Source organism: Apis laboriosa, unplaced genomic scaffold (assembly GCF_014066325.1).
Source record: "Apis laboriosa isolate Shangri-la unplaced genomic scaffold, ASM1406632v1 scaffold45_cov149, whole genome shotgun sequence".
NCBI lineage: Eukaryota > Metazoa > Arthropoda > Insecta > Hymenoptera > Apidae > Apis > Apis laboriosa.
The window spans coordinates 1279825-1307705 of record NW_025223361.1 but is presented as its reverse complement, the minus strand read 5'-3'; the positions used below and the strand labels follow the sequence as shown (position 1 = coordinate 1307705).

Genomic DNA, 27881 nt, shown 5'->3' with positions numbered 1-27881 from the left:
TGTTACGTATCAAATTGCATCTAGTGAAAGTGATATCTAATGGATGGTATATTTTTGTATGATAAAAAACATTGTTTAGCTTCATAATTTCATATAAATTGATTAGGAATCATATGAAATTTTACCAAATATAAAGATATTTTTTCAAGCTTCAAGATTTATTTTTAAAAACCCTACAGTTAAATAGTCAAAATTAAGAATATATATATATATATATATATGGCATGATATTAAGATGAATTTAGAATATATATTATATAGAATATACTTAGAATATATTTAGAATATTTTCAAAATATATTATATCTTGCAAAAAAAGAGAAAGAAATATATTCAAATAATAATAATATTAATTCAGATAATGATATCGAATATTACTCGATAGTCTAATTAAACACCAAAAAATATACAAGCACACGAAATATTTCCCAAACTCGATCGATCTGAATTAAATTCTAAAATTTTCCCTCCACTATATATATATATATATATATACAAGAAATGAATACTCGTCCGACTCGTCAAATTTACGTCAAACGTTTGAATCATAGATGCACCCTTTTTCCTCCCCTCCATGGTAATTTTTCCACATTCTCCGCGAATTTTTTTCACCGCGCCACTTTCGCAACTGTCATGACCAAACGATCGTTGCGGATAAAGAGAATAGTTCAATCTATCGCGATATTGTAGCGGGTGAACCGAGAGGATCGAGGCCAACTCTCTCTCTCTCTCTCTCTCTCTCTCTCTCTCTCCCTCTCGAAGATCGTATGGACAATATTTGGATCACGTGATCACGAGAGAAATATCGTGGAATTTTCCGTTTCCAAGAGTTCCAGTTATATTTGTTTTCCTTTTCTCCCGCGCCCCCTTCACCGCGTTATCGCCAAACCCCTCGAAGGGGGATTTTCGACCACCCCACAGCTGCCTCGGCAACGGAGGGAGGAAAGGAACGAGCGTAGTTTTCCACGTTGGAACTAATTTCACGGCGAATCGCTCGAATCCCTCCGACTCCTTTATTAGATTTCCCACGGCCAGTGTACATGAGACGAATGAGCGGATCAAGAAACGGGGGAGAGGGGGAGGAGGAAGAAGAAAAAAGGAGCACGCTATGGGGAGGGAGGGTGGAGAAAGTTGCCGGAAGGAAGAGGAAAGAAACGACTGATCGAGGGGGAGAGGATAAACATGAATGGAATATATCGAGGGGGAGAAACGTGTGCGGTAGCTTGGAAAAGGGGTGAAGTTTGTAGAGATGCTTTTCGAATAAGACAAAATTGTACGATTATTATTATTTTTTTTTTTTAGAGGAAAAATCTCGCCATCGATGTCTTTGTGTGAAAATTCTTGAAGAGTGTGTGTTTTGATGTAGTTTCTTAATTTAGTTAATTTTCATGATATAATTCGGTTTTGAATTTTTTTTTGTTCAAAATTATATTTAGGGAATATTAGTGGATCTTTTGTAATATTTTGATATATATTATATATTCTATCTTTTTCTAAAATCATGACATAAAATTCTACTAGCATAGGAATTGCATAGCATTTCCTTAAATAGATTATTTCTTTTTACGTGTTTGATGCATTTTCTTCCCTATTAAAACAATTTATTTCAAAATTCGATATTTTGCCTAAAATTTAATCGTCAATTATAATTACCAACTTCGGTCTATATGCGATGTTATTAATGTTCGGTATTTTCGAAAATCAATTTACGGTATTTGGAAACAGAATTCATTAGATTTCAACAATCTAAATATTACATAATACATAAACAATTTTTCCTTCCTGTTAAAAATCATCGGTTAACGAAATATATATTTTCCTCCAATGCCAACGGGAATAATAATTACACAATTTATTTTATTAATATCAAAAAATTTGTCAAAAAAAAAAAAAAAAGAACCGATTATGAAAACGAGTATGATAAACTATCATCTATTCTCCAAAGGTTAAAAGTTAAATTGAACTTTTCGTATTTCAAATGAAAGTAGTTTCGAAATAATTCAAACTATTTTCCACGACTATGGAATATATGAAAATTCGCATCGTTGCTTATCTAAATTCTCATTAATTCTCTCTCTCTTTCTCTCTCTCTCTCTCTCTCAAAATAAATTTGGAGTGGAAATAAATTTGCAAAAATCGTGAATAGGTTGGAGAAGGGAGAGGCTAGACGAAAACAGATTCGAATACAGATCGAGAGAGATTCTCTCAGATATTCAGTACACGTCAACGGAGGGAGGGGTGGTTGATGTACAGAGAGGTGGTGGGTGAAAGGGAAGGGGAAACAGGGGTTGCCGGGTAACAGAGAGGTAGGATAAGAGTTCCCAGGGGTGCCTAGCAACCTGTTGCTACCCTAAAATTTCGACCGGCTGGAATGAAGTGTGGGTGGGCAGGGATGCGAGGAGTATCTATAAATGTACTGGGTGTTTCTTTCTAAAAATTCCAAATTTCTGTGAATAATTGTTGACGTTTAATGAATTCTCTTTTAGATTTAACCAACGATAGGCACTTGATCAATCACGCACACGTGATTTAATTTCATTTTTGAAAATACAAGAATTAAAATAAAAGGTTAAAATTAAAGTTTCTTGTCCAATGTGATAAAATTTGTAACGAAAAGCTTTTAAAAAAATTGCACGTTTTGCATTGGAAATCCATAACATAACGAATATATTATTTTATGGCAGAAAGATAGGGTGTGAATAATCGAACGGTAGGATCATAAAATGAAGAGCGATATTTTTTTTTTTTTTTTTTTTATACAGAACGTTTGATAAATGGTTATGAAAAAGAAAAGTTCCAGAGAACAATAACATTTTTTTTACGATGATATTTTAGCGACAATCTTATCGATCCAAATCGAAGATCTATTTTTAACCCTCTGTTTAGTCAAGCTGGCTCACTTTTGATCCATATCTCTGACTATATATATATATATATATAATCTTTACTTGGTATCTAAAATTCAGATATATAGGTCAAAAGTGACAGAGGATATTTTTTCCTATAATTTCCTGATTTTCGAAAAATATAACGATTTAACATAACATATAATTATAACATACACGAATCTGTATTACAATATATTATAATATATGAAGTGTATACGTGCAAATAGATTTTCAATTGAAATAGAGAACCGCGTATCCGATTAGACGGATGAAAGCTGAACACGAGGAATGCTCGATATAAATTTCGAGGCAGGGTAGTATCTTTATTGAAATTTCACGGAATGGATTGAAAAGATAAGCACGTATCGAATTACAAGGCGATGGAAGGAAGGAGATTTTCGATTATCCGATCGCCACTTGTTCAGGGATTGATAAATCGAAGCCGTGTTCGATACGATAATTTGATGCTAATTAAAAATTGAAAAAATAAATTTCGTAAAAATATGATAAATGATTAGACAACGGCGTGAGTGGCGGCCATTGCTTTCAGACATGGATGGACGTGTAAGTTGGTTACACGCGTAATGGATTGGAATTCATTTCGTGCAGTAAAGGCAAAATGGACGGAGCCAGATATTAATTCGTTCGTGCAAATAACGACAGCGCGGCGTTGTTAGCGCGGAAATCATCGCCGATGAATATTCCGCGCCACGATCCAATCTACCTGCTGCCAGTCGAATCGAATCGAATCGAATCGAAAATCACGTATTGCTTTCCTCCATCGGGCATCCGTTGCGTCCTAATCGAATAGTTTTTCATCCTTCGAAAAATGATTCTTCTCCCCTCTTAAAAATTAAAAAACTCTTTAAAAAAAAAAAAAAAGAAAGAAAAGGTATAATCGTATCATCCCCAATTTCTATCCGCGATAACGATCGTGTGTTCAATTACGTGTTCGAGGCGCGCCATGATACTACGATGATCCTTGATACAATTTACTTAAAGCGGAAATCGAAGAAACTGCTAACGAGATTTCGAAGCTACCGGATGCACCGTGGATCCTCCAATAGTTTCCTACCACTATCTCTAACTCCATGATATATATATATATACATATATATATAATTTTCGAGGTTCGAAAAGATTGTTTAATTGGAAAAATAAGTGTATCGATCGGATAAAATTGGCGACGAATGAAGAAGATGAATTGGGTAATTGAAATGCAAGGAAGAAATATCTAGATGGATATTATTTCTTCCGTTCCCTCTTTCGTTTTCGATTTCTTCTTAAGCCGAAAGGATGGCTGCTCGAACACTCGTGAAACGTAATAAGGACAAACGGGCATGATGAGATTGCGTGGAAGGGAAGCGAAGTTGGCGAAATAAATGGAACGTACTGTGGAGGTGAGTTGAGGGAAAAATACATAAGGATAACAAGGGTTTGCGTGGCGACAGTGGACGAGGATGGGATTTATGGCATGCTACTACTACTTTTCTCCTCTTTCTTTCTTTCCTTCCTTCCTTACTTCCATCCCTCTCTATAAATTACAATTATCGAGGCTGTGGCATCGGGATAATCAGTCGACCTTCGCCAATTTTAACTTGGTCGGCTGATGTACAATCGCTGTTTGAAAATACGGTGGTGGTGGTGGTATCGGCATAGAAAATAATTCTTTTCGTTGTCCGTTCTTCTTTCGTAATTAGAGTGAGAATTATTTTTAACCGGAGAGACGCTTTGCCTAGTTTTAAAGGGCGTGGAAGAAGAGGAAGGTTCTCAAAGTATTATATTTTTTTTTTTTAAATCCCGGTTTCTTTTCCCCGTGACGCGACGGGTTAAAGGGGGAGAAAACGTTAAAGGCCTTCTACAATTTTTATTCCAAGATTAATTACATTTGAACGGAGAAGGGAAGGTTGATCACACTCCATCGAGCGTTATTTCTTTCGAGGGAATATTTCGCCAAGTTTGAGAATCGCTTAGGAAAGGGATGAAATGAAGAAGTTTAACCGCTTGATAGGGCCGCTGTCTGACTATATACGGAGCTTAATCACTTTCGATAGTGACTGGCACGGAGCCGCGTTAAATTATGGGAAGGGGATAAGTTAGTTTCAACGAGTAATTATTAATTTATTTCATTTTTGCTGCGAGATTTATCACGGATTATAACACGGATTAATCTTTGTCACGTGATTTATCCTTTCTTTAAAATATATTTCTAATTAATTTAATTAATTTCTGTGAATCTTTTGAAGGAATTAGAAGATGATTCAAGGAAACGTGAGATCCAATATTTTTTAGGAATTAGTTGTAATTAAAGTATATGTTTTATACGCGAGTTCACTGTTGATTTAATTGATTTAATTTCATTGTAGAGACAAGTATCGAAGTATTCGTGGTGGTTCGTTTCGATGATTCTATAAATATGGTTATATTCAAAGCGAATTAAAAAGAACTCGTATCTCGAGTTTCTTTCGCGTCGGTGTGAAAAACCAATTACGGTTTATCAAACTTTTCCATATGGCGGAGATAAGCTGAGATATCGGTTGAAATTGACGTTAGAAGTGTACGAAAAACTTTTCGTATCGCTTGACACGACGATCGCGAAGAAGCAGTGTAAAAACTTGTAAAAGAAAAAAAAAAAATCTATCGATGATACATCTCGTGGAAGTCTCTAAACAAACATGCGAGTGGCGGATCGCGTGACTTGAACGCGTTCTTGATACCTCGAGATTAGACTAGTCAACGTTCTAACCCAATTAAGGTGAAACGGTTTTTACTTTTTTCCCTTTACAATCTTCTTAATATTCGTTCGATCTGTCACGCCTCATCAGATGTGCTAATTTTGCATCGAGCTTACTCTCCTCCCCCCTCCCCCCTCCATCCAACTTTTCTTGTATTTACGTCATCTGCTTTTATTGCTAATATTGCGAAATGTTAAAGTATTATAATATATTTCTTTTTATAAAAGTGTTTTAATAAAGAACTAATTTTTATAGCCGAAAGGAAATGTCGTTTGATTTTTTACTAACAATGGTGGTTTTTTTTTTTTATAGGATGTTGGGTGGCGTGGGAGGCCGGCACATGTCTACGCGTCGGCGTGGCAGCAGCCCGCTGGTGCGTGGAGGTGCGGGCCTCACAGGATATGCCGGACCAGGGGCCTCTGGAAATTCGAACGATGTTGCTGCAATACCACCGGATATGCAGAGATACGCTGCAAGAAGGCGCAGAGCGGTTACAACTAGTGATCACAAGAGCTGCGCCCTTGTGCAGACCCGTATTAAACTCGGCGATATCATGTGAGTTTTCATTCATTTTCCATTGATAACTTTTATTAATTTTTTTACGAATTTTTTTTTTTTTTTTTTGTATGAAATGAGATAATAGGGTAAAACAGGGTGACTGTTGGTATTATCGGGAAAACTGAAAACGCTGAGGTCGATAATACAGTACCCTTTTTAATGTTGTTATCAGAGAATGTTTCTTTGAAATATTGATCATCGGTTATGTAGAGTACCGTCGAATAGTTACCCTTATACAACGGTTACCGATTAATGGTAAGCTATCGATTACTTTCAGAATAATCGTAGAATAGATCGTGATCGGTAGAGGGTATAGTAGAACTTTAAAGTTGTCTGATCATAGTTAGATTGTACTACTGTCAATAAAATAAAATTGTAACGTTCGCAAATGTACTTTCATCGCGATTTATTACCAACATCTCGCAATCGATTTATTGGCTCGAAAAATTAGGGCGTTTCATGGAATACGAGATGGCGACAGATACAATTTGCGGCTGACCATACTAGAGTATGCACTACTGCGGTTGAATTAAGGTCTAACGTGACGAGGTGTCTGTACTTTCGACGCGGTCTTTGGTGCTTTTTATATTATCGATTAGTCTTCGATTATTTGGCCATTACTTTTTATTTTTAGCGTAGACTGTCGTTGTCCGTTTTGCTAAATTTACAATTGTAATTTTTAAATATTCCCGATTTTTTATTATTCTCGTTTCTTCGATGAAATTTAACGAATCAAACGATCGAACTTATTTCCATACCAATAAATCGAAAGCGTTGCCTATCGTTTATATAATTTATGAATAATTTTTCGAGTTGTTCGTATAAAACAAAATAATTAGGACACTATTTTGATTTTTCTTATTACCATCAAATCACTATCCGACAAAAAAAAGATGTTACGTGAAAGTATATTATCCTGAGTCGTCAAGGTTCTCGACCTTTTCCATTACGAACGACACAAACATCGATTTTCTCGATTAATCTTATCCAGATCTTTCGATTCAATGTTATTTTAATTTCTACTTGTTAACGAGCGAATCAATGTTAATATTTTGATTTCTTTGAAGACGCGTGTCCTGCGTGGACGCATTTCTCGAATTCTCGAGACGGTATTAAATGGCTGCAATATATAACTTACTCCCTCGAAATAAACGTATCTTTACGACAAATTGCAACAACGAAATCGTCGAGGAACGCGAGACTAAATACGTTTTACGAGGATTAAATAGGTCGGGATCGAATCTGCACGTTCCTCGTTGCAAGAATTCGATACAAGAGTTGGACTCGGAAGGAGCCCAACGTGCTTCGCAATCTCTTAAGGATTTCCAATTTACGTGGTCCCTTTATCCACCAAGTTGGACCCAAACGGAGAAAAGGGCCAATTCCCTGTGAAACCACAACCAGATATACGCTATACAACGTCCGATCATTGGTTTGTATGCGATCGGTGGCAAAGCCTAGTCAAGCAGTTTCTCTCTCTCTCTCTCTCTCTCTCTCTCCCCCCCCCCCTTTCTATGGTCGCTGTGGTGTGTCACTGTAGTGAATCGAGTCTCAGAGTCGCGAAGTCGAGTCGACTCGGTCGTGTGTTTCAGGCTGGTTGCCGGCTGCCGCCGTGAATCAATACCCGCATTGCGCGTGCCACCTCTCTTTCTCTTTCCCTGCTCTTCCATCCCCCTCGCTCTCGCTCCTCCTAGCGCTGCTCTCTGCGTGGCCGTCTCTCTCTCTCCCTCTCCCTCTCCCTCCCTCTTTCGATTCGCCTCATCTCGTTCTTGCCCTCCTCCACGTGTTCTCCTCTCCCTTTCTCTCGACGTTCCACTCTTCTTCGTATCCACTTTCCTTCTTTCACTGTTCACTGGCCATCCTATTCCCCGAATATGTCTTCCTTTTGGCCCGTGTTGCTCTATATCTCTTATCTCGGACGCGTTATCATGTGTCCGTTTCATCGACCTTCTCTCTCTATCCGCGCTTTCTTTTCTTTCGGTTTTGTTTCTTTTTTTTTTTTTTTTTTTTTTTTTTTTTTTTTTTGGTTTATTGGTCTTATTTTCTAGACTCTCGCTCTGTACTTTTTATTTTCGACGTTTCATTGGCCCCTCTTTTTCCGCGCTTTCTTCTAGTAATCTTTCTTCTCTCGATTTTTTTTTCTCTTTCTTTTTCGTTTGCCGATCTTCCTCTCTCCGTTTTAACTTGTGCCCTGCACTTTTTATCTCGAACGCGTTATCATTGCATTCGTTTCATCGATTTTTCTCTCTTTTCTCTTTCCTTCTTTCGTCTTTCCGTTTATTTCCCGTGCTTTGTATTCTTTATTTCGGACTTGTTATCGTTTTATCCTTATCAGCTTCCTTTTCTTTTCTTAATAATCTTTCGTCGTCGCTTCTCTCGGTTCCTTCCTTTTGTTTGTTCCTTTTTCATCGCGTTCGATTTTTTATCGGATTTATCTGTTTTTCTATCCACGAAACGTTCTCGAATCTCTCTACGTGCTCGAAGAAAGTGGACGCAGGAGGAAATATGGACGAGAAAAGAGAAAGTAACGAGCATGGTGTAGAATTTGGTCGGCGTAGAATGTATGACATCGACCTCGAAGGGTTATTCAAGCAATCTTCGATCTTTCGACCATCGAGAAAATGGACAAGAATACAAAATAATAGCGAAACAAGAAATAAAAAGTTTCGTATAATGTACAAAATTTTCTTTTTGTCTCCAAAATCGACATTTTATATCTCCTTAAATTGTATAACATAAATGATACAAATTATATGTACATAATTGTATACTCTCTCATCTCAAGATTTTACATAAAAATATTAAAAGTCAGTAATAAAAAATTCAAACAAATTTTGGATATTTTATCTTCTGTAGACATTTATAAACTGTTATTTTCGTAACATTTGCCAAAGATTTCATAGATCTCATTCTATAAAATTATTCCCTGGATAATTGATAAAGAGAGAGAGAGAAAAAAGGAAAATAGGAGAAGGATATAACCTTTTATGTTAGTCTTTCGATATTTTTAAGAAGAAAGAAAAATTATTTCTTTTCAAATGTCGAAAGATTCTCGCAATTTGTTGTTGATTTTCGATGTCGTTGTGAAAACAACTGTAATGCCTTGGGGTCAGTAAACTTGAGAGAGAATCGTGGTTTGCTGCGGTGGAGGGTAGCAGAGGTTCGCAAAGCCTCTTCTGGGAATGATATTTTCTCATAAGACGGTGAGAGCGTAACGGGTGTCCGACTACTTGTCTGGATTTTATTTCGAGAAATAAAACGATACTATCACGAACGTTATTCCATCTTCATAAATTCGAATTAGAAATCAAAACCAGAAAATTGTATCATTGACTCGTTGATATACTGGATAAAGAAAATCGGATCTCTCTTGCTCTTTAATAATTACTTTTGATACTCCATAAAAAATTGAGAGGTGGATAAGTAAATAAAAAAGTTATTAACATAATTTTATAATAAGTGGTTTTTGTTAAAGTTTGTTTTCTATAAGTTATATAATTATAATTTTGAATTTTAATAAAAAAGGAAAAATTTATTTTTAATTCCAAATTTTTCGTAAAGGAATGAAAGATTAAAGCATGAACAGACGAGTATTATTTTAATTTTTCATTCGTATAATTATTTTTAGGAAATTTAGAATAAAATGTCTGCTGTATTAATAATTTATTTTTGAAATGAAAATAGGTTAATAATTTTTCACAGACTTGAATAATAATACATTAAAAATTAAACGATTTCGTTTAAAATAAAGATAGTTTTAATACAACTTTTACGTAATCATCGTAAGAAAAAATTATTAACATCGAATCGTGCATTTTTAAAAAAAAAGAATCAAAAGTTTACACATTTATTTTCAAACAAATATTAGACAGTATTCGAGTATAAATTTACTCAACATATCCTCAATTATAATACGAATTAAATCGTTACATATTTTTCGTAGCATTCGAAATTCAAATACAAGAAATATTATTTATAAAGCTAATTGTTACTTTTCCATAAAAAAAATATTGTTTCTACTTACAATCCACCAGAAGCACAAAAGAAAGGGATGAAAATTTGACTTACGTCACACCACTTACACGACAGAAATCCACCAATATCGGTTGACGTCAATATCTACTATATCATAAACCTCTACAATATCTTCGTTAATTAAATAAATATTTCCAAAGAAAAAAAGAAAAAAAACATCCCATAAATATTCCCAAATATTTCAATAAAAACGAAAACGATCGATATCTTCCATCGAATGCGCACGATTATACCAAAAAAAGAAAAATATAAATAAAAATTCACGTTTCCTCCAAGACGTCGTTTGCCGTTGCATCGCCGAGATAATTGGTTTTGCTATATTACGTGAGAGAGAACGCACGCGTTGTTCGAGGTGTCGAATTAGGCGACCTAATCAAAGAGGTTTAACTGGAAAAGAAAAGAAAAGGAGGAACGATTCGAGGCGATGGGCAGTAAAGGTTGGAAAGGTGAAGAAGGAGAGCGTTATAAGGACGACGTGTTACGGTGGATCACGTGTACCGTGTCAACGCGCGTGAGAGAGAGAGAGAAAGAGACAGGGAGTGAGTGAGACGGATGTACGGCGAGGGAAAGAGATGGAACGAGAGATGGAAACCTTATTGTCTCTATTATCCTCGGTATAAGGAGACGTAAATCCATTTGGCTTTGCCTCGATGCATACCATACCCTTACGTTTGAAGACCAATAGATGACGAAGCTAACGGGGTTCAGATGACTTGACTTACGAAGCCCCGTCCGTGCGCTCGCTCTCTCGGTGCAACGCACCGTTTTCCTCTCGCCTTTCTTCCTCTCGGCGATGAATGCGGGTCATAGAATGGACGCGCTCCACTTTCCCCCCTTGCTCGCTTGTCACCGGCCAGATTGAAAAGCATCGAGCAAAGAGGATCCCCCCCACAACTTTTTTTTCGTCAATTGCGCTCTCCCCAATTTGCGTTTTTAAAAGCCTCTCGGTTTCGTTTACACACGCGCGATTTCTCCGATTTCTATCAGGGCTTCTTTGTTAGTTAGTAGTAGTTTGTGAATTGTTATTATTTCAAACAATATTTTTTTTTTTTTTTTTTGAAAATTTGACGAAAATGATACAACGAATCGAGACTTGAGGGTAATTATATTTGATGAATGATTGGAAATGTTGAAGAAGGAAAGAATTTATTTTATCATGTTCTTATGATTTCCTTGAAAACCATGATTCTTGTGCCATTGTTATGATGATTTGGAAGAGAATCCATTTTTCAAAAGGAATAATTGCATTCATCGATCGATTTCGTTATCCGATATTTGATAATTGTGCATCCTGTTGCTAACGAACAGTTGGGAACTATAATATGGGCAATTTTGTCGATCTTGCATACAAGGGAAAAGTTAAAGGTCGATAGAGAAAATATAGCTTTTTCGTAATAAACGTTTGCTAAATATATTTTTATACATTTTACATAGACAGACTTGTTAGCTCGAATTAATTGAAAAGAGGAAGATATGAAATAAGTAATGGAACGAGAAAAATCAAAATTTACTTTTGTAAAAATAATTCTTCGTTTCATAGTTCATATTATTAACATTCCAAAATTCTCATCCAAAATTATTTCTTCGTGGAAAGAACTTATTACTTTTCGTCAAATTCAAGAAAGAAATTTATAGAATCAACGAAATTCCCTTATATTTGCCTTAGAAATTCAAATTCAATTCTGTATATACAGCTTAAACATCACTTTACAAAAGGTTTGTTCTGCATTAGAAAAGATGAAAAAAGAGAGAAAGAGAAAAAATGAAATAATGAAAAAGAAAAATCCTCCCCCTCCTCCTCTATTCCCCCCTAAAATGTATTTCCACCTAAAAAACGAAAGAACTCATTTCGCAACTACTCTCTCTGCCAGCACGTGCAACCGTGACGTGTATCGCCCAGGTATAATTACTTCTAACCGAACAGTGTATAGCATTTTATAAATATCGCTCGTTGCACACTCGACGAGAGAAATTTGCGCGAAAAATATTCTGCCCCGTTTATCGGGTGCAGCTCGATATATGTATGAGTACAAAAAGTTAACTTAACCTATTAATTGCTGCCGACCTATTTATAGGTTAGTTTCCAACCTTCGAGCGCATATACGGGTTTGCGTTAAAATCGCCGTCCCTCCATCGGCCTCCATCCCTTGGAAAAATAAAATGCATCTCCACCGTTTGTTGTTTGTTTGCGCGTTCACACTTTGATTGAAATTCGAGGAGGATAAAAACTTGACACGTGGCGAAATTTATTATAGGCTTATTCATTGCTTTAATCGCTCTTTAGTCTCTTTGGACGGCATGTCTTGCAAATGTAAATAAGTCAGAACTTTAATGAATAAATGCACTTGGAGAGGAACTCAATACCAATTTGTCAAGCGCGTAAATACATCTCGATCGATTGGATTCTACGTTTTCTGTCAATTTCCTTCAACGAAATCGTTTTCGCAAGTTTTCGAAAATATTGAATAGGAAGGATCTTGATTAAAATATCTAGGATATTAAAATGGAAGTGTAAAGGAAAATATTTCGCAAAGCGGTTTGATTTTCGTGTTTTCGCGCGAAGAAATGTCGAATTACCATAGATAGCCGAGGGATAGGTAGAAATGACAATGAAAAAAAATAAGACGTCGTCGCGGGATGAGGCGAGGCAATCTCCGTCAAATCGCGGTTAATCAGAGGCAGGAATGTTTAATCGAATCATTCGATCGGTCTGTCAAAGGTCTTGCAGGTGACGTCATTGGGTCAGTCGCCAATCAAGATCGGAGAGGGGAACGTTGGGATATGATACAGCCGATCGAGCACCCGGCTAAAAACACACAACGTCCCCGTTGATCGATCTGCTACTGATCATTCTCTCTCGGTTCACAACTTCTCTGACGTCCATTTTGAATCGAAAGAAGGGACGAAGGACCGTCCAAAGACGCTCCACCGATCAAAAGAATGGAAAACGTTTCTAGAGATATTATATTTTCGAAGATGAAGAAGTTTTGGGTTCGAAGAAGAGAAAGTTTAATATGTCGCATAATATTAATTTGTTATATTACTCGCAAATATAGTCTATAGCAGAAATATAGTCAATTTTTTATCCATCTTATCAAGTGCAATAATGGGTTGTGCGATTTTTACATTGAAGTATCATTTTGAAATCGATCTTCAAAATTTCCCCCATTTCTTCACATTTCCAATTTTTGGAAATTTTTTTTTACAAGAAATGTGCACGGAAGAAAAATCAGTTTATTGTTATCGATGTATGTGTGCATAGCGATATTTTAAATCATTCGAATTTCGTGCGAGTATCGTAAATCTGTTATGCTAGTAAATGGTTTTTATATGGTATTTATATGGTATTAATAATTTCATCGTTCATCGTCGATGACATTAATGCATGTAGTTTTGGGCAATAGTATGTATAATATCGTAAAATATCGCTCTCATAAAATTTTTCATCACAAGTGGTATTACATCGTTTAAAATTGTTAGAAATCCTTCGTAATTCTCTCTTTATCTCGATCTAATAATCAGGAAAAAATCACGAGAAAAGGGAGCTATTTCTTCGTTGTAATAATTAAAAAAGAAAAAAAAAAAATTGCGAATTTTGGATGATTTCTTTCGACTTTTCAATTCCAAAATTCCAAAAAGTTAGATTCGATCGTTACTGTCTGACGAATAAATTACAAATGAGAGGGGGGAGAAACGTCGAAAATTTCGGGCCAAGGTTTTTCTCGCGACTCTTTTTTGATCGACGATACCTTTTCGAAATATTATTTCTGTTTCTTGGAAATATTTGACTCGCTGTGAACACTTTGGATATTATCCAACGTAGGAAATTGTCGCGTTGCTGATGGAACCGGGACAATGTGGGGGATGCATCTATTACACGATCCAGAATGTGCAGAAATTTTCACGACAGACGTACACGTTTCGTTTAAACTTGTTTCGAAACCGAGAATAACATATACTATACGTGTCGTCGTTGAACGAGTTTATCAATTTAGGTTAGGCACGGGAGAGAGATAGAGAGAGAGAGAGAGATGTGATCGTCGAAGTGTCGCGGCCCGATGCGCTCTGCCAAGTAAATTTTTCATCGATGTCCAGGGGATGCCGAGTTTTCCCGAGCATAATTTCCACCATGTGGAAAATCATTGCAATTTGTACGCATCTCTCGGCCAGATTATCAGAAATATTCTCTCTGGAGAGAATATGAAGGAGAATGAAGTGCGGATGAACTACTACCACCACAAAAAAGTTTTCGATCGAATACGAAATTTTAAGTGCATATTTGAAACGAATGTAAGATAGATGGAAATATAAAAAAAATAAAGAAAGAGAGTTATTTTAAAATGAGAATAGAAATTTTGGAAAAATTTATTCTCTTATTTTTCAAAGATATTTCTCATCTAATATTCTCGTGTTGAACTTCATTAATTATACCACTCTCTTCTCGTTCCTCAAACGTAAACGTTTAGCTCGTTATTTTTTCTCGCTCTTCCCGCAGAAAGAATTTTAATTCATTAACTATACCCTCCTTCCTCTATTCTTCCCAAAGAATTTTAGTACATTGGCTATACTACTTTCTTCCATTCTTTCTACAAAAGAGGGAATTTCAGTGCACCGGCTATACTACTCTCTTTCACTCCTTTCATTCGATTCTTTCCCATCCACAGAGAGAATTTTAATACACCAGTCATACTAGTTTCCTCCCTACACTCCTACCCCCACTACCGAGGGAATCATAATTCACTGACTATACTACTTTCTTCCTTCCAGTTCCTTGGTTGTACCACTTTTTCTCACAAAAAAAAAAAATTTTTTTTCAAGAAACTTTGCCTATAATCACACTTGCACGTTGATGTTTGATTATTCGCAGCAAAGAGCGAGTTAAGTTCCTCCTAGGATGTCGAAGGATAAAAAGATTGCGATAAAATTTATTTTATTGAATTATATCAGCAAAGGGACGATAGAAGTTTATTCTTTCAGGAGAAAAATTCTTTTTTTCCTTTTTTTTTTTCACAGTCGCTGAAACGGCAATTCGAGTAGGAACGCGGGGTCCGAGGTTTTTTTTCGCTAACGATGGTCAGCCTCATAATTAAATTCTTCCGCTTGATCGTCGATCTCGGTCTTCATTAGCGGTTTCCGACGTTATCGTACGGTTAATTTTATTCCTCGTCAAGGGCACGAAAACGTGTAATTTTAATTAACGCGTTTTCAATTATTTTCGATTATTAGAAAGGGAGAAAGTTTCAAGATCACGACGATTCGCTTTTCCCTTCCGTTTTCGTCATTTTCCTTTCAATCGTCAAATGTTTATCTTGAAATATCTATAATATTATTTACTACATTAATATTTTTAATAATATCCTCCTTCTAAGAAGAGAAATACATTTTTATCTATTCTTAATCACAAGGAACATCTTTTCCCTTCATCATTAAAAACACTCGGTCTTAAAAATTCTCAATTCATTCACAGTATCGTCACAAGTAGCAGATAATCCCTTTTCAAAAGAAATCCTACAATTTACAAAATTACGTTATTATACGTAATATTATATTAATACGTATATATAATATTATATAAATACGTATATATTATATTATTATATTTACAAAATTACGTTATAACGTTCGAATTGATTTCTCTCGAATGATTTTTCCCCCAAATTTTCGATTCAAAAAAATTCCGATTCCAATTTCGAGGAGGAGGAGAAACGCCTCATATTCCATAGGAAACTTTCTTTCGCTCGCTCGGGGGAAAAAAGTGACCGAGGTGAACTTTTCTAATTAAAACTTAGCCTAGCGAGATATGCAATCGTAGGTTAATAAAACGAAATCGTCGGTTAAGGTATCGGTTATCGTTGTGTATCGGTATCCCCCTCCTCCTCCTCTTCCTCCCCCCCGCGACCTACGTCGTTCCCTGTAGAATGGAATCGAGCGAGAGGAGCTGTTTGCGAAGGGTGGATGGAAAGCGCGCGCGCGCGCCTCTTTTAGAGAGGGGGGAGGAGGAGGAGGTAGGGAAGGCCGGGGTAGGCAGTCCAGGAGAGTTCGACGTCCCACATTTTCTCCAACCCCTGCCTTCCAACGCCGTGTCCACCACCCGCGGTGCCTCCCTCTCCCTCTCTCCCCCTCCCTCCAACGGGCTCTCCACCCTCCTCTCCTCTCCCCTCTCCATCCTCCATCCTCGCGTCTCGACAACGTTTCGCGATCCCATCAACGAATGAAGGTCCACCAGCGCCACACCGAGGAAGACACCTCGACGACGATGTGGCGCGCTTCGTACCATTTAACGTCCCCGAACGAAGGGGGATGGAAAGTGGGAACGAAGACGAAGGCGATGAACCGTGGATGCGGTGGTGGATTTCGATGAACTCGAAACAATCGTGGTGGGTTTTCTTTCTTTTTTTTTTTTTCTTTTCGAACGGTTTACAGGAGGGGGGAGGAATAAGGGGAGGATAAGTTTCCGGGGGGGGAATACCCTTCTTTCGAACGGGCCTTTCCAGAGTGGAATGTTGTACACGTGTGAATGTATAAGAAATGCACGTGTGTATCGAANGGGTTTTTTTTCTTTTTTTTTTTCTTTTCGAACGGTTTACAGGAGGGGGGAGGAATAAGGGGAGGATAAGTTTCCGGGGGGGGAATACCCTTCTTTCGAATGGGTCTTTGTGGAATGTTGTACACGTGTGAATGTATAAGAAATGCACGTGTATCGAAGATCGACGATGACGAGTAATTTATTTATTTATTTATTTATTTTTTTGGTTTTTTCGTTTTGGAGATATTCGAGGGATATTACGTCGCTTCGTTAAGATTTGAGATTCGGTGGGGGTTGGAAAATTTGATTTCGAAGGAATTTTTATTATTTTTCGAATATTCAATTTCTCTTTTGAGGGGGATGTTAGAATTAATTTTTAGGACAGGGTTTTAAGACAATTGCGAAATTTTTATCCCTTGATATTGTGAAGTTTTAGAAATGGTATGATAATGGTATGTTTAGAAAGAGTAAAAATAATATTGAAACTTTGCTGAGAAAGATTTTATTCTATAAAGATTGGTCTATATATATATATATATATATAACCTGTCATGCTCTAAATATTTCCAATGACTTGTATAAAATAGATTTATTAAAATAGTTAATTTTAATTTTAATTGCACAATTAATTAGTTAAACTCGTGCTGGTTGCACGAGAGCTATGAAATTCTTCTAATATTTTTACTTTGAATTAATTTTTAACGTTCGTTTTAAGTTAGCTCATCTTATGATCCAAATACCGATTTCGACTTTATCTGATGCGTTGGAGATTCGATTAATAAGCTCGATTATATGCTATAATACATTTATTCCAATATCCTGAATATTAGCCAAGTATCCAATATTTGATCATCCTTTGGAATAAATGAAAAATTTTTAAATTAACAGTAGAATATTGATCATTGGAAAACATAAATCTATAATCGATAGTAGATAGGAGCAAATTTTCTGAATAAACGAAACAACTAAAAATCAAACAACTTTCGAATATATACTAGTTTATCATGTAAAAGAATACATATCGAATTTTTAATAAATTGCATTACCGATAATGTAATAATAAATTTCGTGCATAATTAAAAAGCTTTATACGCTTTCGCAAGCGTTTAAAATCAGATCCCAAAATTTGTAATTTCCCTTTGAACTACGTTTTAACTAAATAAGGTAGAACGGTTCACTTTTTACAAGCGACGATTTCGCGAATAATGCATCGTCCAAACGCGTTAACGCGGCAAAAAAAAAAAAAAAGAGAAAGAAAGAAAAAGCGAAATACAGAAACGATATAAACGGAAGTAATGGTGCGTCGCATGCATCCCGTGGTAGTCACGTTGTCAAAGTGCACGCGTACTTGAGATCGATTTCTTTCGCCCTCTCTCTCTCTGTCCCTCCGCCTCTCTTTGCTTTTGTCCTTTTTCATCCCACTTTCGTGAAAATACTCTGTGAATACAGCGTACACGGACAGGGAAAAGGGGTCTCTCTCTCTCTCTCTCTCTCTCTTTCATTGAGTGTCAGCCTCGTTCGACCACGGGTTCGTGCACGAAAAAACGCGGGGACCCGTGGTAATTAAGATAATTGGGGTAATAATTTTTGACAGAGAGAAACCTCACGCGATATACACTGTGTACGTGTATATGTATACAGCGATCTGAAAATATTTTGTTTGCTTGTATATGATGATTCCTTATAGGATAAAATTCTTTCGTTTTCGAGAAAGCCACACTTGAAAACTTTTTAAGCATAAGTGAAATCGAAGTGTAAATAAGAAATATTTACAATTATTTAAACTCTTGTTCTTGTTTTCACTAAGTGCCTTAAGACGATGCCACGTGTATGCCAATTGTTTGTGAATTAATCAGAAAGGGTTAACTGCGTTTATCACAAGGGGGTGGTTCGCCGTTTCATTGTTTCGAATACGCGTGATCCGATCGAAAGTTTCATATTGGGGTACGGCCGTAATTGAGGAATCGTGCCGTTCATTTAACTTTATCTCGATTCCGGGCGGCTCTTCTGTGCCTTATCGATCCTGCTAATTTCGCGTTAATTACTTATTTCCGTGAGATTTCGAAACGCGAGTTTAAATTTCGATCGTGTTGCACTCGATTCTTGTGACGTAATTTGGAATAAATTTTAATCTATTTTTCATTTTAATCTATTTTACGGTTTTTTTTTCATTTTAATGTTAATATATATGTTTGGTGTTTGATTTATTTAATATTTATCTATGGATATTTTAAAACTTGAAAAGAATATAATTTTTTTTCTTGATTAATAATTATTTAACAATTTAATAATTTAATTTGATTTTTGATAATTATTTTATCGACAAAAAGTCATGTATTGCTAGTAGGTTAAATTGAAATTTGAAAATAAGAAGAGCGATGAAGTAATTTTTTTCTTATGTTTCTTGTTGCAAATATACACTTTCCTTTTCTAGATTCAAATCTTACTTCTTTAAACACAGTTATTTAATATTTTTAGTGAATATTTTGTTAGTGAAAATTAATAATTGAAAAACACGATAGAGAGGATTCTTATCCTATTATCAAATGAAAAATGGATCCATTAAGGTATATGAAGAATCCACGAAAGAATAATTTACGTGTTATATCATAATTATAATATAAATATTTCACTATTCCTTACTTAATATTCTAATTTAATTTAATCAGATATTATCGATTTCATACAATATCGTAATGAAATTGATGATGTTTGAAATATTTTCCTTGATTCGAATTTTCGATATTACTTTCCAATAAAACATTTCATTTTTATATCATCTAATTAATCACAGTAAAAGTATTTTTAAATAATATATTTCAATCTAATTAATTATAATTATTTCATTGTAATAAATATACAAGTGCAAGTATTTTCTGTAGCCATTCTGTACAAGTTCCATCTTTCTACAGCAAATATATTTTCCATGTTATCGTGATTCAAAAATATTATTTCCTCTCTTGTCCAGATCTATCCTACATGCTATTTCAAACAATAGTTGTTTTCAGATAGTTGTCTATGAATGGACGAAAAATTTTTATCTGTTTTCGAAAACATTCATTGGGAACAAATGGCGGGCAAAATGGCGGAGCTTGGCACAATTCGATATAGGTTATGGTGTTAGAGGTTGGCCAGGCAGGCCAGCAGGTTTGAAACCTGGGCAAACAGCCATTAGCAATCGATACTCGCGTAAACATTGGACCACCGTGCTCCAAGACGAATCAATTAATTTGCCACTTAATTCTGACCGGAACTGCGCATTCGCGCAAATGTTTGCACGCGATTCTCATTTCTCGATCATAAAATTATATTTGCGTGATATACCGCGACTTGTGATGAACGTTCTGTTGAATGTTTTTTAATCGTCGTTCCAAGATAAATTGCGCGTTAACAATAGATGGAAGTGAAGGTTCAGAGTCCATCTTATTTCAGAAGGTGTAGGTCATCGTCTTGTGTCAAATGTAGTCGATAATTGATCGATAATATTGATGATAATTGAATTTACATTTGACATTAATTTTAATATAGTTCATCGATAGATCAAGAATTATTTTTTCAAATAATTATCATAATATTATCAGAATTGAAAAAAAATAGTGTGTATAAAATCATAATTTAGTTATAAAATTATAATATTATAAATAAACGTTGATGTTGTATAGAAAATTTTATCAAATTATTTTGTTAATTATCATTTGTTTCATTTAGTGGAATATAGTTTGAAAATACATCATTTCAAAAGTCACTATAAAATGAGAAATAGAATCGATAATTATTTTGTTTCTAATTAAATAAATGGAATTATATTATAAGTAAAAATTTACAATGAAATTCTTTTGGAGAATATCGTGAAAGTGAAGAATCTGGAGAATTTAGCGAACGATCTAGTAATAATAATATAATAATGGTTCGAGATGCTCGAGGGTAATCGCGTTTTAACCCGCCACCCATACGTTCAGCAAAAAGCTTGAATTGCAAATTAATATACGTGGATGCAGAGGTCTGTTGTTGAAAATTGAGGACAATCGTGGTAAAAAGTTGCTCGATGGTATTGGGTGTTATGTAGAAGAGAAGAGGAAAGTCGAGACTCGATATCATTTAAGAGGATATCACTTAAGATCGTGTATGTCGTTTATTTTTATCAAACTACTCGAAATACTCAAGAAAACTAAAGTTTCGTCATTTAATCAATCTCTTTTAACTTAACCTCTTATCAAACAGAATTTTTCTTCGTTAAAAAATAGAGAAAAAAAAAATATAATCGATTTTTGAATATAATCTGCAAAGAAATTAATAACTAATTATAGATAAATCACTTGATATCGATGCATAATAACGAATCAATAAGATAATAAAATGACAAACAAATGAAACAAAATTTTTTTTAAAGATATATACAATTAATTTTGATGTATGACTTTTTAATTACATATATGATGTTATACATTAATTTCAGAGAATAAAAAAAAATCTGTCGAACATTACATATCTCAATATATCTCGAGAAATCATAAAACACCAATCAAAGAGAGTGATACGCCTATATATATATATATAAAACAACAACAGGCTTCCAAACGAGGACAAGTATATTTTATATCACGACGAGAGTTATATCCAAAAACTTACTCGTTACCGATCGAGATTCTCTTAACTCAATTAAATCCTGCATTACCTACGCAGACGCGAGAGCCTACGAATTACCCGACCTATGAATAAATAACGTGGTGAATCATGGCTGCCAATTGAAACGTTCCATTTAAAAAAAAAAAATAAATAAAAATCACCATCTAATAAACGAAACAAAGAAGAGATTGTCGAGAGTTGTGATCCATCGTTTGGAGTCATTGGTTTCTGGAAAGGATTTCCAGTTTGCGTGGCAGCGAGGACGCGGAAAGAAGAAGGCAACAACGCGGCGAGAGGAGGAGAGAGAGGGGGACGTTATCGCAAATAGAAAAGGATGATGAAGACTGTGGCGAATGTCCCGGCGTTCGACCTGCAGGTGCAGAAAACTTGACCGAGTTTTCGAGGCACACGCGGTGCAGGGCGACCCAGATTTCATCCCTCCCTCTCTCTCTCTCTCTCTCTCTCTCTCTCTCTCTCTCTCTCTTTCTCGTGCGCTCGATCCACCGTTTCCCCTTGCCGGGTAGCTTTTGCGTATGAAAACCCCCATGTCGAGTGCGTGTCACGACCCTCCCATAACCTATAAACCCCGGGGTGGAATTTATTCCACCGTTCTTACTCCCTTATAACTCAAACGCCGGGTTAATCGAATTTCGAATAATTTTTTACTTATTATCCCTTGGAATGTATACAGTGTCTCTTGTGCCATCACCGCCCCTTCGGTTTCTAACGTACTATCCGTCTCGTTTTGAAACAGATGGAGAAATTTTTATCGTTTTCTTGCACGTTGTTGTTCCCCTGGCACGAATAAATTAAATTGTTTTTGCGACGTGTAGGTAATTTTTATTTAGGGAGTAAAAGGTATTTGGCATTTCAAATATTTTGGAAAGATGAAACTGGTTTTTAGATAAATTTAAAAAGATGAAAAATGTAATTTTGAGCTTATGAGTTTACGAGGTTTTGAATTTATTCTTTAATATCGTGGATATGAATTCTTACCTGTTTAATTTATTTTTTTAACGATGATTTTTTTTCGATCGTCTAATCGTATAAATCTTATCAAATTTAAAAGAAACGAATGAATTTTTCAAAACAAAAATAACAAAATGATTTACTTTATTAATCTTTCAACAATGTCGCTATATTTTTTTCAATATAATCGATTAATAAATTAGTATCGATATTACAATCATACAATCGTTCACACGTAACTTCGATTTTTATTCCATTAATATTTCCTTCTATTTTTAGACAAATTAACATCAATATCACGATATCAGGATGGAATGTGATGTAATGTTCACTCGTTCGACATAATATTCACACATATTCACAAATTTAATTCAACATTTTACGAATAATAGAATAATAGAATATCCTTCCCTTCTTAGCCACTCGTTTAAAATTCATTTCTTTTTTTTTTCGCAATCGTTTGTGCGTAGATATAAATAGAAGGTATTTATATCGCGTTTAGCGCATGGTAGAAAAACAGATCGATGAGGGACGACGACGGTCCGTCGGTTTCCCTGAGATATCACCGGGAGTGATAACATCGATCGTCGCCCAACTGACGTCACGTGTGCGGTGAAAAACGGTGTAAATCAGCCGGCCGATCGTATTTTACCCCTCCACCTCCCCGGGATTCCCCGTGGCCGATGGACTCTGAAAAATCTGCTTTCGAATAGATAGTCGCGCACGGGTTCCCGCCAAGTAAATAGAGCGCAGAAATTGCCGCGTGTACGTTGGATTGGGAAAGGAATAGAGAGAGAGAGAGAAAGAGAGAGAGAGGAACTTATAGACAGAGAGAAACGTAGGGGCTTTTAAAGGCGTAAACGCGCGAGAAATTTGATTAAGGTTTCTTCGAAGCTCGAGTTCTCCGATTGGCGAACGCGCGCTAAATTTCTTCTCTTTCTCTTTCTTTTTCTTCTTCTTTCTCTTTCTTTTTCTTTTTCTTTCTCTTTCTTTTTCTTTTTCTTTCTTTTTCTTTCTTTTTCTTCTTTTTTCTCTTTTTTTTCTTCTTCTTTCTCTTTATTTTTCTTCTTCTTTCTGTTTCTTTTTCTTCTTCTTTCTGTTTCTTTTTCTTCTTCTTTCTCTTTCTTTTTCTTCTTCTTTCTCTTTTTTTCTTTTTTCTCTTTCTTTTTCTTCTTCTTTCTCTTTTTTTCTTTTTTCTTTTTTCTTTTTCTTCTTCTTTCTTTTTCTTCTTCTTTCTTTTTCTTCTTCTTTCTCTTTCTCTTTTTCTTTTCGGCCGGGGGAGGGATTCAACTCGAATTTATTCGAATGAATACGATTTCGATCGAGTTTCATGTAGGCGCGGAACGTGTTACCGAGTTGAAAATTATTGACGCTCGATCGATCGTGCGAAAAATGTAAAACTAATAAACGTCGACGGGAGAATGGCTCGGTAGGGGAACTCGATCTTGGTGACGTAGTTTCATCGATGCCGCGAATTTCAACGAGCAGGTTTAGGTTTTCGCTCGTTATTATTTCGTTTGCTTATATAAAGTAAATAATGTAAGCGAAGAGTTTTTAAGAAGAGAAATGAATTGAATTGAAATTGATAGAGGGATCTGTCTAGTTATGGATTATTAGTTATTCCTATATATTTCGAAAGCTATATGTACGGATAGAATATGTTTGAAATTGAATTTATAGAAGATAATGTATAATGAAATTTGATCAAGACACATTGAGAAGAATGTTTTTTTCTTTTTTTTTCGGAACAGAAGATTGTTCAGAAAATTATCTATATATTGTGAAATCGTTGTTTAAAGTGTTATAGCAGCGAAAGAAGTCAATCTGATTTTTTATTTCTTATTCATTTTTGATATTGCTATCCTCTTACATTATGAAACAAGTGATAGAAAGTGTAATATATGGAAAGTAAGTAAGTTAAAAATGTACTTTCCTTTTTGAACTTCATAAGTTGAATGAACTAAATTTCAAACTCTGACACTACGTTCAATAAAGTAATATAGTCGAATGTATAGTGTTCTATAGAAAAAAGTAAGCAGATTGAAAATACTATTTCAATATTGTTATTTCAATGTTATTTTTCTATATTAAGAATAAACGTCAACATTTTTATTAAATTATTAAGGATTATAACTTATTGCTAGAGAAATCAGTTTACCTCAAAGAAAAAAATTTATCGTGAAAAATAACGTTTGCTTGTTCCATTAAGCAATTTTCAGCATACATCTTTAACTTCACATAAATATCTTTAAAATATTTTCAAAACAACAACTCGAAACGTTAAATCCACTAAAACTTTAAAAAGAAAAAAGCTAAAAATACCATATTTTTAAAGAAATTTGCCAATATACTTTTCGAAAACCTATACAACCCATTTACAAGTGAATCAAAGCAAAGCTCAATACAAGTTAAAACAATTAAAAAGGATCGATCGATTTCGAAATAATACGCGCGGATGATTTCTGGCAGCTTGGAAAGGACGAAATCGGTCTTCTTATTCCTCGAAACAAATATATATATATTCCAAGGACGATGGTTCCATGAAAATCTAATGGGCCATTCTAATATCTCGAGAATGTCATGCGACAGAATCGCGTGGGCGCGAGCAAGTGATTACGATGCGTCACCGAAAACCCACGGGCGTCGTACTTGTATTTCTGATTTATTTCGAGGTTGCAATACTCGCTACTTTTTTCTCCAGGAGTGGAGGGGCGTCGAGATCCATGGATGGAAATCGCGGATACCTCGAAGCGTGCAATGTTATTACGATACCTTATACACACACACACACACACACACACACACACACACACACACAATGCGTCTATATAAAAATAGACTAAGAAGAGATTATGCATCCCCCTTTCCTTTAAGACCGAGTTATTTATTCTTCCAAGTAGATGCATGCATAATGCAGCGAATATATATGTATATATATATATATATATATATTTATTATAGCCAGGCTCTTTAAATTCTTTTGTCTTCGAGTGTTTTGTATCTTCTTCTCATCGATCGAATATGTATTCTTTGTTTATATATGTAACAACCGTCTTTCAACATTAGAAGGAATTTTTTGATTCTTCGTTAAGAAATAAAATCGTTCTAATTATTCTAGTTTCTATAAATCGATAGAAACCTCGCAGACTTCTCGATGATTCCAAATATTCTCTTACTTCTTCTCATTGATCGAATAATTGTATTCTTTGTATGTAACAACCGTCTTTCAACATTATAAGGAACTTTTTGATTCTTCGTTAAGAAATAAAATCGTTCTAATTATTGCACGAATAATTCTAGTTTCTATAAATCGATAGAAACCTCGTTGACTTCTCGATGATTCCAATATTCTGTTACTTCGATCATAGTTTGGGATTAATAACGGTGACGATTTCAGAGAGAGCAGAGTTTTGGAAAATCGATCGACTACGAAGCTCGAGTCTCCTGCTCCTGTTCGAGGACAGATCTGGAGGACGAATGAAACTATGGTGTATTTGGGCCGATCGTTTGCCACGAATTAAATAAATCGGTGAGCTCGAAACGAGAGTCGATGGAGAGAGGATAAGAGATAGATTTTTGCTCCTCCGCGTATGTATTATATTCTTTCACACAGGATCGATGGTGGGTTAGGTTCGTGGTTAGGTTAGTTGGTGGTAGTCGAACTTGGGCAAGTTTAATCGATGGCGACGAAGGCGAATTCGGCGAAGGAACGAAGAAAAAGAAGTAATAGACAGAGAGAGAGAGAGAGAGAGAGAGAGAGGGTGATGAACAAAAGGGGAGGAGACATATTGATTTTATCGCGTTCGCGTGCACTGGATCGTATCGTCTTGGTCCGTGGGCAAGTCGTGCGTACGATAGTTTGCCAAACGACCCAAATAAAGGCGGTAAGAGAAGTGGGCGGACGCAGGGATGCCGATTCGTCCAGATAGATTCAAGGTTTTTAGATTTAGATTTGTAGACTATCGGTATCTTTCGTTGATCGAGGGGAGAAGAATTCTTGATAAATTAATGGTTTTGGGTTAAGCGAGATATTAGAAAGTGGAAATGGTTTCTACAAGTTTCTCATTATTTAAGTAAATTTGTCAAAATGGACGGTAATTTCATTTTATTACGAATATAATATAAAGGGGTATGTTGTATAAGAATAGAAATTAATTTTTTAAATTTCTAGGATTTATTTTCGTTTAATAATTTTATAAAGATATTGGAAAAAGGAAAATGTGAGTTGACGATTTATTATCCTGTTGTAAAGAAATATTTTCGGAAGAAATTGTATTTAAAAGGAAATTTATATGCGTGTGACTCATTATTTTCTACGTGCAACGAACTTTTATTAAAATCCTTGATAAAATGAGTTATATAAACTCTTTTTATACGATGGATAAACTGGTTCCATTTTGCTCGATCAAAATTCTGAAACCGTTGGTATAAGCAATGAGCGAGTATATTTTATCAGCGGCACAACTGTTGTTATGTTTTTCTTCTAACGAAACAACGATGAAATGAAAGATCAAGAAAAAATAAAAAAAACGACAACAAGAATAATTTCGTCGAAGAAACTCGATTTTGGTGATATTTCCATATTGCGAATTTCGATGATATTTTCGCTTCGTAATAAATTTACGTTTCCTTCGTTGCAATGTTTGCCCATCGTTGTTTCGTTTGCTTACACGGCGAGGATCAAATATTAAATACACACCGCATCATCTCGAAGGCAAGAAATTTAATAAATTTTAAATTTACGCCACGTTCAAAATTAATCGAAAAACTGTAAAAACCGCGTATTCCACCACGAGAGATTACTTCCGGTGTAAAAACATTATTATCTCCGAAAAATACAAATAAAATATAACAAATACGGGGGAAAAACAAAATTATTATTAATAACGAATCAGAGAAAAATTTGTAGCGTAAAAGTTCTTACGACTCTCCAAACGAAACTTCTCTTCTCAATATTACAATTCTCGGACCAATAAATTTAACTCGAGGAAAACAATTAAAAAAATTCCATTTACAAAAAAAAAAAGAAAATACAAATACTATTCAAAAGTTCGAAGGAGGATCGAAACACTCGCGAATTAGATTAGATTTCCTGGGAGCAGGAAAATCATAGAAGCAGAAAAACAAATCGATCGACCGAGTCGACTCTGCTCGACCGGCCCCGAATCTTTCCAAACCGTTTTCGCCCAGCTCTCGGACAGTCCATTCCAGTTTGGTTACGTTATGCGGGTTGGCGCAACATCGCGATGTTTTTGTTCAAGATAACGGAAAGGAACGATCAATGCCAGGCATTGAACGGCGGATGAACGATGCGCAAGAGCCAAAAACACCGGGAGTTAGAAGCGTTGGAAGTCAATAACCGGGACGATCACCTGCATTTCGAACGACAGAAACGAGGAGACAGCCAACCTCCTCCTCCCTCTCCTCCGTTTTATCACCGGTGCTAAAACCTTCCCTCCCCTTATATACAGTTCGAGGCCACCTAGAAATCGTGAAAACGATCGCACAACGTTCCAACCGCGATCGGTACAGTAGTAGTAGTAC

The 27881-nt window shown here is 35.5% G+C and overlaps 1 protein-coding gene across 19 annotated transcripts in view; it reads left to right on the top strand.

The window, feature by feature from the left end:
* The window catches only part of LOC122716454 (voltage-dependent calcium channel type A subunit alpha-1), a 155856-nt gene that overhangs the window by 35488 nt on the left and 92487 nt on the right, over nt 1–27881 (top strand). For all 19 annotated transcript variants that reach the window (XR_006347026.1, XM_043939529.1, XM_043939524.1 and 16 more), the window contains exon 2: nt 5936–6178. Coding sequence is in view for 18 of the 19 variants with exons in the window: in XM_043939529.1 (XP_043795464.1) it covers nt 5937–6178 (242 nt within the window). In the remaining variant the exon portion in view is untranslated. The remainder of the gene's footprint in view (nt 1–5935; nt 6179–27881) is intronic.